Genomic DNA, 14201 nt, shown 5'->3' on the forward strand with positions numbered 1-14201 from the left:
AAATAGGAATTTGATACCTACCGGTAATTCCTTTTCTCGTAGTCCGAGTGGATAATGGTCGCCCACCTCAGTGCTTCGAGTTCCTGCTTACCTGGTTGTAAGTGTTCTTGTGTGGGTCTGCTGTTGCTGTCCCTGTTCTATGTTTGGTTAGCGTTGCTATCCTTTGTTATTGTTAGCGTTGCTTTCCTCTGTTCTGGTTAGCCCTGCTATCCTTTATTACTGTTGTGTGCTGGTTCGTTACTTCACCTCTTTGGTAGCATTTCCTTCTCTCGTGGTATGTCCGTCTCCTTAGGCTCAGTTTTCCTAGATTGAGTCTGGTGGAGGGGCATAGAAGGGAGGAGCCAGCACACACTAATGTTTTCTTAAAGTGCCAGGCTCCAATGGACCAAATCTATACCCCATGGAACTAATGTCATCCCAGTATCCACTACGGACTACGAGAAAAGAAATTACCGGTAGGTATTAAATTCCTATTTTCTGTATTGTATAAATACATTCTCTGTATAACAACAGCTGCCTTCTGTGAAATACAGTAATAATAATTCTCACCAGCAGTTGTAGGTTCAGCTGAGTCACATGATTGCATCCTTCGAGATCGTTGGGGCTTTAGAGGAGGCCTGCGGACTGGGGGAGCAGTATCTGGTGAGAAAATCATTCATATAGTAAGAGATCAAGTAAGGAGGTTAAGAAAAATGGAGTGAAGAGTCGATAAAGGGGATTGAGCAATGAATACAGATAGCAAGCACTAAAGTAGAAACCGTAAATGGTTATAGAACATTAGGAATGAAAACAAGTGCAGAATGTAGAGGTAAACATTTGGGATAGGAGATGAATAAAGAATGACGTTATAAAACGATAAGTGGAAAAGCGTAAATAGATGTAGGTAGAAAAATAGAGGTTTTTTTAAAGGTGGGTGCATGGTGTGTAGTCTTTACAGTGAGCACTGGGCTGTTCCCACCTCCCACTGGGGGGGCCGCCTCTTTCCCAGGTTCTCTGATTCGTGGTTTGGGCACTGGGATTTCCTTCCTCGTCTCTTCAGGACATTCGGTCTCGCCGTGCCCCCCCCCACAAGACACTTTCCTACCCCGTGGTGCTGCAACTGGCCGCTGTTCTGCAGAAGGTGGGCAGGAAACCGTAAGACCCCCCTGGAAAAACAAGGGAGGGGAAGGTGCCGTGAATGGGATGTAAACATTCCACACCACCCAGCAGTTTGAGGCCAAACTGGTTTGTGCTACAACAAGGTAAAAATAACATATCCCGTGGCTCATTTCTGTCATTAGCAGGAAGGATTGTATATGTTTCACATCAGCAGGGGAGATACAACAGAGAACATACATCCCTTCCCAGCCTTACTTCCCAAGCTCCCTTTCACATGCCACCTTCTGGTCCCCTTTGGTTCTCACACCTTCCTTTAACCTATAAGTTGATGCATCCAGTCAGCTACAGGTAGCCTAAAAGGTACTTGCCCAATATGTAGGCCCTTCACTAACCAGGAGTTATTGTTACTGTATGCACAAACGTAAAGAACCTGCATATCTGCAGCAACAGCTCTTACAATATTCGTGAGATGAAAATGTGTAAAAATGTCAAAACTGTACTTAGTAAAATGGTATAGCCTACTGTGATCACCCCTGGCTGTAATACTTGTACTCGCTGACAATCACCAGTATAACTACAGTCCATCATATATGACTACAGTCCATCTTGTATAACTGCAGTCCATCTTGTATAACTACAGTCCATCTTGTATAGCCACAGTTCATAGCTCACAGACCATGCTAACTCAGACCCTCCAACATGACCCGCCCCACTAGGTACAAAATGCTCTGTTCCTGGACTTCCCTCTTAATTTATGATTGCCATCACCTGTGTTGAACTAGTTAAATGATAAGAAAGCTGTTGCTTCACAGGTGATGGCAATAATAAATTAAGAGGGAATTCCAGAAACAGAGCATTTTGTACCTAGTGGGGCGGGTCATGTTGGAGGGTATGCTAACTAGGGCATCATTTACCTCATTACTTCTTTTCACCAATAACAACACTCAGTAGAGCTCCCTTACAATATGTTTCTATTACTACATGAATACTGATCCTTTCTGTTCCTATGGCAACCTTTGGGGACTGGTTCTGAAAAGCTTGCAATATTGTTTCTCTGACGTCCTAGTGGATGCTGGGAACTCCGTAAGGACCATGGGGAATAGCGGCTCCGCAGGAGACTGGGCACAAATAGAAAGCTTTAGTACTACCTGGTGTGCACTGGCTCCTCCCCCTATGACCCTCCTCCAAGCCTCAGTTAGATTTTTGTGCCCGAACGAGAAGGGTGCACACTAGGGGCTCTCCTGAGCTTCTTAGTGAAAGTTTTAGTTTAGGTTTTTTATTTTCAGTGAGACCCGCTGGCAACAGGCTCACTGCATCGAGGGACTAAGGGGAGAAGAAGCGAACTCACCTGCGTGCAGAGTGGATTGGGCTTCTTAGGCTACTGGACACCATTAGCTCCAGAGGGACCGATCACAGGCCCAGCCTTGGAGCTCGGTCCCAGAGCCGCGCCGCCGGCCCCCTTACAGAGCCAGAAGCAAGAACAGGTCCGGAAAATCGGCGGCAGAAGACATCCTGTCTTCCACAAGGTAGCGCACAGCACTGCAGCTGTGCGCCATTGCTTCTCAGCACACTTCACACTCCGGTCACTGAGGGTGCAGGGCGCTAGGGGGGGGCGCCCTGAGCAGCAATAGAAACACCTTGGCTGGCGAAAATGCATCACATATAGCCCCCTGGGCTATATGGATGAATTTTAACCCCTGCCAGATTTCCACAAAAAGCGGGAGAAAGGCCGCCGAGAAGGGGGCGGAGCCTATCTCCTCAGCACACAGGCGCCATTTTCCCTCACAGCTCCGCTGGAAGGACGTCTCCCTGACTCTCCCCTGCAGTCCTGCACTACAGAAACAGGGTAAAAAAGAGAGGGGGGCACTAATTGGCGGGATATTAACAATACAGCAGCTATAAAGGGAGAAACACTTATAAAGGTTGTCCCTATATATATATATATAGCGCTCTGGTGTGTGCTGGCATACTCTCCCTCTGTCTCCCCAAAGGGCTAGTGGGGTCCTGTCCTCTATCAGAGCATTCCCTGTGCGTGTGCTGTGTGTCGGTACGTTTGTGTCGACATGTATGAGGAGGAAAATGATGTGGAGGCGGAGCAATTGCCTATAATAGAGATGTCACCCCCTAGGGAGTCGACACCTGAGTGGATGGCTTTATGGAAGGATTTACGTGACAATGTCAGCTCTTTACAAAAGACAGTTGATGACATGAGACAGCCGGCTAATCAGCTAGTCCCTGTCCAGGCGTCTCAGAAACCATCAGGGGCTCTAAAACGGCCGTTACCTCAGATGGTAGATACAGACGTCGACACGGATACTGACTCCAGTGTCGACGGTGAGGAGACAAACGTGACTTCCAGTAGGGCCACACGTTACATGATCACGGCAATGAGAGAGGTTTTAAACATTTCTGATACTGCAAGTACCACTAAAAAGGGTATTATGTGGGGTGTGAAAAAACTACCCGTAGTTTTTCCTGAATCAGATGAATTAAATGAGGTGTGTGATGAAGCGTGGGTTTCCCCCGATAAAAAACTATTAATTTCTAAAAAGTTATTGGCATTATACCCTTTCCCGCCAGAGGTTAGGGCGCGTTGGGAAACACCCCCTAGAGTGGATAAAGCACTCACACGCTTATCAAAACAAGTGGCGTTACAGTCTCCTGATACGGCCGCCCTCAAGGAACCAGGTGACAGAAAACTGGAGAATATCCTAAAAAGTATATACACACATACTGGTGTTATACTGCGACCAGCAATCGCCTCAGCCTGGATGTGCAGCGCTGGGGTGGCTTGGTCGGATTCCCTGACTGAAAATATTGATACCTTGGATAGGGACAGTATATTGTTGACTATAGAGCATTTAAAAGATGCATTTCTATATATGCGAGATGCACAGAGGGATATTTGCACTCTGGCATCAAGAGTGAGTGCGCTGTCCATTTCTGCCAGAAGAGGGTTATGGACGCGACAGTGGTCAGGTGATGCGGATTCTAAACGGCATATGGAAATATTGCCTTATAAAGGGGAGGAGTTATTTGGGGTCGGTCTATCGGACCTGGTGGCCACGGCAACTGCTGGGAAATCCACATTTTTACCCCAGGTCGCCTCTCAGCATAAAAAGACGCCGTCTTATCAGGCTCAGTCCTTTCGTCCCCATAAGGGCAAGCGGGCAAAAGGTTCCTCTTTTCTGCCCCGGGGCAGAGGAAGGGGAAAAAGACTGCAACAGACAGCCAATTCCCAGGAACAAAAGCCCTCTCCCGCTTCTGCCAAGTCCTCAGCATGACGCTGGGGCCTTACAAGCGGACTCAGGCACCGTGGGGGCCCGTCTCAAGAATTTCAGCGCGCAGTGGGCTCACTCGCAAGTGGACCCCTGGATCCTTCAAGTAGTATCTCAGGGGTACAAATTGGAGTTCGAGACGTCTCCCCCTCACCGGTTCCTGAAGTCTGCTTTACCAACGTCTCCCTCCGACAGGGAGGCAGTATTGGAGGCAGTTCACAAGCTGTATTCCCAGCAGGTGATAATCAAGGTACCCCTCCTGCAACAAGGGAAGGGGTATTATTCCACGCTGTTTGTGGTACCGAAGCCGGACGGCTCGGTGAGACCTATTTTAAATCTGAAGTCTTTGAACACTTACATACAGAGGTTCAAATTCAAGATGGAGTCACTCAGGGCAGTGATCGCGAACCTGGAAGAGGGGGACTATATGGTGTCTCTGGACATCAAAGATGCCTACCTCCATGTCCCCATTTACCCTTCTCATCAAGGGTACCTCAGGTTTGTGGTACAAAACTGTCACTATCAGTTTCAGACGCTGCCGTTTGGATTATCCACGGCACCCCGGGTCTTTACCAAGGTAATGGCCGAAATGATGATTCTTCTTCGAAGAAAAGGCGTTTTAATTATCCCTTACTTGGACGATCTCCTGATAAGAGCAAGATCCAGAGAACAGTTAGTAGTCGGAGTAGCCCTATCTCAAGTAGTGCTACGGCAGCACGGCTGGATTCTAAATATCCCAAAATCGCAGCTGATTCCGACAACACGTCTTCTGTTCCTAGGGATGATTCTGGACACAGTCCAGAAAAAGGTGTTCCTTCCGGAGGAGAAAGCCAGGGAGCTATCCGAACTAGTCAGAAACCTCCTGAAATCAGGGCAAGTCTCAGTGCTTCAATGCACAAGAGTCCTGGGAAAGATGGTAGCTTCCTACGAAGCGATTCCATTCGGCAGATTCCACGCAAGAACGTTCCAGTGGGATCTGCTGGAAAAATGGTCCGGATCGCATCTTCAGATGCATCAGCGGATAACCCTGTCCCCAAGGACAAGGGTGTCTCTTCTGTGGTGGTTGCAGAGTGCTCATCTTCTAGAGGGCCGCAGATTCGGCATTCAGGACTGGGTCCTGGTGACCACGGATGCCAGCCTGAGAGGCTGGGGAGCAGTCACACAAGGAAGAAATTTCCAGGGCTTGTGGTCAAGCCTGGAGACAACACTTCACATAAATATACTGGAGCTAAGAGCCATTTACAATGCTCTAAGCCTAGCAAGGCCTCTGCTTCAGGGTCAGCCGGTGTTGATCCAGTCGGACAACATCACGGCAGTCGCCCACGTAAACAGACAGGGCGGCACAAGAAGCAGGAGGGCAATGGCAGAAGTTGCAAGGATTCTTCGCTGGGCGGAAAATCATGTGATAGCACTGTCAGCAGTATTCATTCCGGGAGTGGACAACTGGGAAGCAGACTTCCTCAGCAGACACGACCTCCACCCGGGAGAGTGGGGACTTCACCCAGAAGTCTTCCACATGATTGTGAACCGTTGGGAAAAACCAAAAGGTGGACATGATGGCGTCCCGCCTCAACAAAAAACTAGACAGGTATTGCGCCAGGTCACGGGACCCTCAGGCAATAGCTGTGGACGCTCTGGTAACACCGTGGGTGTACCAGTCAGTGTATGTGTTCCCTCCTCTGCCTCTCATACCCAAGGTACTGAGAATCATAAGAAGGAGAGGAGTAAGGACTATACTCGTGGCTCCGGATTGGCCAAGAAGGACTTGGTACCCGGAACTTCAAGAGATGCTCACAGAGGACCCGTGGCCTCTACCTCTAAGAAGGGACCTGCTCCAGCAGGGACCCTGTCTGTTCCAAGACTTACCGCGGCTGCGTTTGACGGCATGGCGGTTGAATGCCGGATCCTGAAGGAAAAAGGCATTCCGGATGAAGTCATCCCTACCCTGATCAAAGCCAGGAAGGATGTAACCGTGCAGCATTATCACCGTATTTGGCGTAAATATGTTGCGTGGTGCGAGGCCAGGAAGGCCCCTACAGAGGAATTTCAACTGGGTCGTTTCCTGCATTTCCTGCAAACAGGACTGTCTATGGGCCTAAAATTAGGGTCCATTAAGGTTCAAATTTCGGCCCTGTCGATTTTCTTCCAGAAAGAACTGGCTTCAGTTCCTGAGGTTCAGACGTTTGTCAAAGGGGTACTGCATATACAGCCTCCTTTTGTGCCTCCAGTGGCACCTTGGGATCTCAATGTAGTTTTGGGGTTCCTAAAATCACATTGGTTTGAACCACTCACCACTGTGGACTTAAAATATCTCACATGGAAAGTGGTAATGCTGTTGGCCCTGGCTTCAGCCAGGCGTGTCTCAGAATTGGCGGCTTTGTCATATAAAAGCCCTTACCTAATTTTTCATACGGACAGGGCAGAATTGAGGACTCGTCCTCAATTTCTCCCTAAGGTGGTTTCAGCGTTTCACTTGAACCAGCCTATTGTGGTACCTGCGGCTACTAGGGACTTGGAGGACTCCAAGTTGCTGGACGTAGTCAGGGCCCTGAAAATATATGTTTCCAGGACAGCTGGAGTCAGAAAATCTGACTCGCTGTTTATCCTGTATGCACCCAACAAGCTGGGTGCTCCTGCTTCTAAGCAGACTATTGCTCGTTGGATTTGTAGTACAATTCAGCTTGCTCATTCTGTGGCAGGCCTGCCACAGCCAAAATCTGTAAAAGCCCATTCCACACGGAAAGTGGGCTCATCTTGGGCGGCTGCCCGAGGGGTCTCGGCTTTACAACTTTGCCGAGCAGCTACTTGGTCAGGGGCAAACACGTTTGCTAAATTCTACAAATTTGATACCCTGGCTGAGGAGGACCTGGAGTTCTCTCATTCGGTGCTGCAGAGTCATCCGCACTCTCCCGCCCGTTTGGGAGCTTTGGTATAATCCCCATGGTCCTTACGGAGTTCCCAGCATCCACTAGGACGTCAGAGAAAATAAGAATTTACTTACCGATAATTCTATTTCTCGTAGTCCGTAGTGGATGCTGGGCGCCCATCCCAAGTGCGGATTGTCTGCAATACTTGTACATAGTTATTGTTAACTAATCGGGTTATTGTTGTAGTGAGCCATCTTTTCTAGAGGCTCCTCTGTTATCATACTGTTAACTGGGTTCAGATCACAAGTTATACGGTGTGATTGGTGTGGCTGGTATGAGTCTTACCCGGGATTCAAAATCCTTCCTTATTGTGTACGCTCGTCCGGGCACAGTATCCTAACTGAGGCTTGGAGGAGGGTCATAGGGGGAGGAGCCAGTGCACACCAGGTAGTACTAAAGCTTTCTATTTGTGCCCAGTCTCCTGCGGAGCCGCTATTCCCCATGGTCCTTACGGAGTTCCCAGCATCCACTACGGACTACGAGAAATAGAATTATCGGTAAGTAAATTCTTATTTATTACCTCTTCTTCTGATAAATTCTTCTGATTGTTTCTGTCTCCGTTGGAAAAACAAGGTTGTCTGTCCTCAAACGTAGCACCCTCCTCTGAGAGACAGAGAGAGAGAGCGAGAGACAGAGAGAGAAGGGACAGGAGAGCAAGTGTAGGGAGAGGGAAAAATAGGGATACAAGGCAGATACACATAGGAAACACATAGACAGTGGGAAAGAAATATAGAGGAACACCAGAAGAGAACAGAGAACAAGCATGGATTGAATTGCTCATGAGCGAGACAGAGGTCAGAGATAATGGGAAATGACATATGGAATGTAAGGAATAAAAGGGAAAGAGTGATAAGTAGGATGGGTATTTATAAATACTTACCCCCATCCCCAGAAGAGCGCCTCCTGTCTTCGGGAACACAGTTCGTACCTCCTGTTGTATCCATCTGAAAGCAATGCACGTATTTTAAATCTTCAGTTAAAAGACCACATAATAAGATGTTTTTTCCCCAATACTGATCCATATTATTTCTCCACAGCAACACTTACCTCTTTCCACGCACGGACACTATCCATCCCAGGGAGAGGAACCCCTCGTACCCTTGCAGGCTGCACCTCCTCCAGAGTCTGCTCACAAGACTAAAAGGAAACATTAACAACAATCTCTTATTCTTGTGCAATTATTGCTCACTTGTTTATTTCTGTTTACTGCTTCTATCTTTTTATACTGCTCATTATAAGCATTAAGCTTGTGTGGCTTACTGGTGTTCCCCGGCCAGGCAACCCTCTCACTCCTCCAATAATGTGTACTTCAGCTCCATTGCTGACCGGTGTCCCATTAGGTATTGGAAAACCTTCTAGTTTAATGTGTTCTGAAGGTTCAGGACCTGGGGAAGGTGGAGGAACAGCTCTCCCTCTGTCTCGCTCTCTCTTTGGGGTCCGACTTCTACGGAAATGAAAAAGGCTCCGACGCCTCCTTTTGGGGGGGGCATCGCTATCGCCTTGTGGAGCTGAAGAGACACTTGAAAATAAATAAAAGATTCTGTCATAGAACATTTGATAGGAGATGATTAAATGTAACAGTAGAACTAGTGCAGGGAATGTCTGTAAGAACACAAAGCCTGCAAGATCTCTATAAAGACTTCCAGTGTGAATGTCAAGTGGTTAATAAGTCTGCACAATAAATACTGTATCTCTGAGCAAGTATTAAGAACATGATAGTGATACTGAATTCAAAGAGCTGTTCAATACCTGTTTGATTGTGACAACACTGTGTGGTGGAAAAATTCATCTAAGCCCTCATCCAAAGCAGGATCTGGACGTTCTGAGTCAGACGCAGGGCCACGGACCTTTAGGAAAGGAAAAAGACGGCCACATACACTTTTAATAACTATGCACCTTTATTTAGTAGAACGTCAACCTCTTAATCACCAAATCCTCTTACCTTGCTACCTCCTGGTGCTCTACGCGACTGTTGCTTAGGTCTGTCACGGGTTTGATGCTGCAGTTTACTTCCTTCTGTGGGAAGCTCAGAAAGACCTTCTAGAGACACACTTAGAGAGCGAGAGAGCTGACTGCTAGCAGATGAAGAGAGCGCTGGTGGAGAACTCAGTTCACGGGATCCAGGGGACCCCAAATCTAGAGTTTTGGGGCTTAATTCCTGCTCACTCACGCCTACCAAATAAAAGACACACATATATATAGTGTATATATATATATATATATATATATATATATATATATATATATATATACACACACATACTGCCGTTCAGAAGTTAGGGGTCACCCAGACAATTTTCGTGTTTTACATGCAAACTGACTCTTATTTATCAAATGAGTTGCAAAATTGCAAAATCAATAGAACATATAGTCAAATATTGGCAAGGTTAGAAATAATGATTTTTTTTCTCTTACGTCCTAGAGGATGCTGGGGTCCACATTAGTACCATGGGGTATAGACGTGTCCACCAGGAGCCATTGGCACTTTAAGAGTTTGAGAGTGTGGGCTGGCTCCTCCCTCTATGCCCCTCCTACCAGACTCCATTTAGAAAATGTGCCCAGAGGAGCCAGTCACAGCTAGGGGAGCTCTCCAGAGCTTTTCTAGTAAAAATAGGATTTTGGTACTTACCAGATAAATCCTTTTCTTTGAATCCACAGGGGGTACTGGAGTACTCTTGGGATATGGACGGGCTTTAGCAGGACAGGCACTGAATATTTAAATTTAGTAACTCTCCTCCCCTCCATACTCCCATAGTACCTCAGTGTTTTTTTTACTGAGTCAAACAGGAGCGATAGAGAAGATGAACAATTGAGAATTACCTATAACATTATAACATAACGGACAACAATAAAGTTGACACATAACGTAACTGACAACTAACAGTTGACACAATAACCAATATAACCTGAACATTTGAACAAGTCGGTGAGAATGTGTTACCATAAGATCCACTGAACTTACCACAAGACAGGTAAAACTGCTCTGGGTGAGCGTTCAGTGCCCCCTGTGGATTCAAAGAAAAGGATTTATCTGGTAAGTACCAAAATCCTATTTTCTTCTTCATCCACTAGGGGTCACTGGAGTACTCTTGGGACGTACCAAAGTTTTCCCCTTGGGCGGGAGAGCTGTTTGGCACCTGTAACACTAGACGGCCAAAGCTAGATGCTGATGCCGCAAACGTATCAAACTTGTAAAAGCGCACAAACGTGTGCACTGATGACCATGTAGCCGCACGGCAAAGCTGCGTCATAGAAGCCCCACGACTTGCTGCCCATGAAGTTCCCACAGAATGTGTGGAATGAGCTGAAACTGATGTAGGCGGCTGTAGCCTAGCATGAAGGCAAGCCTGACGTATGGTCAGTTTAATCCATCTGGATAAGGTCTGCTTGGAAGCTGGCCAACCCATCTTGACAGCATCCAAGAGAACAAACAATGTATCCGTCTTACGTACTGTAGACGTTCGGGCTACATAAATGCGTAGTGCGCGTACTACATCCAAAGTAGCTGAAGTTCCTGAACCTTCTGATAGCACAGGAACTACGATTGGTTGATTGATGTGAAAAGATGATACTACCTTTGGTAGGAAAGCGGGATTCGTCCGAAGCTCCGCTCTGTCATCATGAAACACCAGATACGGAGGCTTACATGACAAGGCACCCAATTCTGAAACACGCCTTGCTGAAGCAAAGGCTAAGAGAAAAAAATTTTCCAAGTGAGAAATTTAACATCCACTTGTTGTAAGGGTTCAAAAGACTGTAAAAAATCTAAAACCAGATTCAAGTCCCATGGCGCTGTAGGTGGTATAAATGGAGGCTGTACTCTGAGGACACCTTGCAGGAAAGTGTGTGCAGTCGGCAAAAGAGCCAAACGCCTTTGAAAGTAAATTGACAAGGCAGAGACCTGCACCTTTAGTGTAGATAAACGTAGTCCTCCATCTAACCCAGTCTGTAAAAATAGCAAAAGACGGGATAACTTGAACGAAGATGGGGGTAATTCCAAGTTGATCGCAGCAGGAAATTTTTTAGCAGTTCGGCAAAACCATGTGCACTGCAAGGGGGGCAGATATAACATTTGCAGAGAGAGTTAGATTTGGGTGGGTTATTTTGTTTCTGTGCAGGGTAAATACTGGCTGCTATATTTTTACACTGCAATTTAGATTGCAGATTGAATTTACCACACCCAAATCTAACTCTCTCTGCACATGTTATATCTGCCTCCCCTGCAGTGCACATGGTTTTGCCCAACTGCTAAAAAATTTCCTGCTGCGATCAACTTGGAATTACCCCCCATGTCGGAAACTTCCGAGCTTCACACCAACCTATATAGGCACGCCAAATTCTGTGATAATGAGCTGCCGTAACCGGCTTCCTAGCACGTAACATGGTTGGTATAACCGATTCCGGAATACCCTCTCTTCTTAAGAGGGCGGTTTCAACAGCCACCCCGTCAAACGCAGCCGCGCTAAATCGGGGTAAAGGAACGGACCCTGTTGTAACAGGTCCGGACGTAGCGGGAGCAGCCAAGGATCGTCTGCGAGTAGCCCATGGAGATACGAGGGTATCCGGACTCCAGGTCGACAACAAAAAGGTCGACACACCGTAGGTCACCACCAATTGGTCGACACACCGTAGGTCGACATGGGCAAAAGGTCGATAGGAACAAGGTCGACATGGAAAAAGGTCGACATGAGTTTTTCACAATTTCTTTTCTTTTTTGGAACCTTTTCATACTACGATTGGAACGGTAATCTGTGCCGAACGAAGTGGTAGCGGAGCGAAGGCACCATGCCCGAAGCATGCGAGGGGACGCGGTGCACTAATTGGGGTTCCCGGTCACTCTACGAAGAAAACAACACCAAAAAACCATAAAAAACTCATGTCGACCTTTTTCCATGTCGACCTTGTTCCTGTTGACCTTTTAGTCCACGTCGACCTTTTGGCCATGTCGACCTAAGGTGTGTCGACCAATTGGTGTCGACCTAAGGTGTGTCGACCTTTTTGTTGTCGACCTGGAGTCCCAGACCCGATACGAGAACCATGCTCTCCATGGCCAATGAGGCGTTACTAGTATGACTGTGGTGGACTCTCGTTTGATCTGCTTTAGCAACAGAGGAAGCAGTGGAAACGGTGGAAACAGATACACGAGGCTGTACGGCCATGCGATCGTGAGAGCATCCACTGCTACTGCCTTTGGATCTCTTGTTCTGGACACATACTGGGGTGTTTGATAATTGTGGCGAGATGCCATCAAGTCCACCTGTGGGTAACCCCACCGCTGGACCAACATCTGGAACACTTCTGGGTTTAATTCCCATTCTCCTGGATGAAAATCCCGACGGCTGAGATAATCCGCCTCCCAGTTGTCCACTCCCGGAATGAACACTGCCGACAGTATCACCTGGTGATGCTCGGCCCAATTGAGGATTCGAGCTACAACCTGCATGGTCATGCGACTTCTTGTTTCTCCTTGTTTGTTGATGTACGCAACTGCCGTCGCATTGTCTGACTGCACCCGGACAGTCTGAGACCGTAGCATGTGCACTGCTTGTCGTAGCGCGTTGTAAATTGCCCGGAGTTCCAGAACATTTATAGACAGCAATCTTTCGTGAACTGTCCAGAGTCCCTGAAGCTGACAATCTTGGATCACAGCTACCCAACCTCTGAGACTCGCGTCCGTCGTTAGAATTATCCAATACTATGGCCCGTGGAGACAACCGCACCCTCTGGTGAATCTGCAGATGCGAGCCTGACCACTGTGCGAGCACATCCAGTTGAAAAGGACGTGAGTGAAATCTTCTGAATTAGAGCGATTCGAAAGCCGCCACCATTTTTCCTAACAGCCGAATGCACAATTGTACCGAGACTGTGCGTGGCTTGAGCACTAACTGTACCAGTTGACGAATACTCAGTACCTTCTGTTCTGGCAGGTAAATTCTTTGATTCACCGTGTCGAGAATCATTCCTAGGAATTGAAGTCGTTGAGACGGAATCAGATTTGATTTCTTGAAGTTGACAATCCAACCGTGCTGAACTAGCACATTGTATGTCAGCAAGGCATGTTGGAGGAGTATCTGTTGAGACGGAGCTTTGATGAGCAGATCGTCCAAGTAAGGAACTATTATCACTCCCAGGGATCTGAGATGAGCGATCATCACAGACATCACTTTGGTGAATACCTGAGGCGCGGAAGAGAGGCCAAACGGTAGAGCCTGAAATTGATAATGGTTTTGCTGTACCGCAAACCTTAAGTACTTCTGATGCGGTGACCAAATTGGAATGTGTAAGTACGCATCCTTGAGATCCAGCGCAATCATGAAATCCTGTGGGTCTAAATCTGCAATTATTGACCACAGGGATTCCATCTTGAATCTGTAGTAAGTGACGTACTGATTGAGCCCCTTTAGGTTCAATATTGGTCTGACAGAGCCGTCCGGCTTTGGAACTACAAAAAGACTGGAATAATAACTTTGACGTTGTTGGTGAACTGGGACCGGAATCAACACTGCTGAATCTAGCAGAGACTGAATCTCGATCTGCAGAACCGCCTTTTTGTCTTCTGACACAGGCAGTCCTATCTTGAAAAAACGCTCTGGAGGGAGACAATCGAACCCTATTTTGTAACCTTTTAACACTAAATTGCGGATCCACCCATCTGTGGATGTTTGGAACCACGCCAAATGGAACTTCTGAAGGCGTGCCCCCACAACTGAAGATCCGAGATGGGCTGGGAGCCCGTCATGCCACTGGCTTGTCAGTGGTCTTAGCGTCCTGACGACGGCTGGTGTTTTGTGGAAACCCACGTCCTCTACCACGTCTACCCTGTGTGGTTGTTCCTCTACCACGGCCTCGAAAGGCCTGAGGTCTAAATGATTTGAACGCTGGTCCAGAGTATTTCCAT

General features: G+C 47.3%; 1 protein-coding gene across 2 annotated transcripts in view; it reads right to left on the reverse strand.

The window, feature by feature from the left end:
- CARMIL3 (capping protein regulator and myosin 1 linker 3) overlaps window positions 1–14201 on the reverse strand; it is a 156444-nt gene that overhangs the window by 17425 nt on the left and 124818 nt on the right. Inside the window, exons 31-38 of one of the 2 annotated variants that reach the window (XM_063913575.1) lie at window positions 9246–9475; window positions 9053–9150; window positions 8564–8822; window positions 8351–8440; window positions 8184–8247; window positions 7824–7906; window positions 959–1145; window positions 550–639 (exon numbers count right to left, since the gene is read on the reverse strand). In XM_063913575.1, coding sequence (XP_063769645.1) covers window positions 550–639; window positions 959–1145; window positions 7824–7906; window positions 8184–8247; window positions 8351–8440; window positions 8564–8822; window positions 9053–9150; window positions 9246–9475 — 1101 coding nt within the window. The remainder of the gene's footprint in view (window positions 1–549; window positions 640–958; window positions 1146–7823; window positions 7907–8183; window positions 8248–8350; window positions 8441–8563; window positions 8823–9052; window positions 9151–9245; window positions 9476–14201) is intronic. The other variant, XM_063913577.1, reaches the window with a different exon arrangement.

This window comes from Pseudophryne corroboree, chromosome 1 (genome assembly GCF_028390025.1).
Source record: "Pseudophryne corroboree isolate aPseCor3 chromosome 1, aPseCor3.hap2, whole genome shotgun sequence".
Classification (NCBI taxonomy): domain Eukaryota; kingdom Metazoa; phylum Chordata; class Amphibia; order Anura; family Myobatrachidae; genus Pseudophryne; species Pseudophryne corroboree.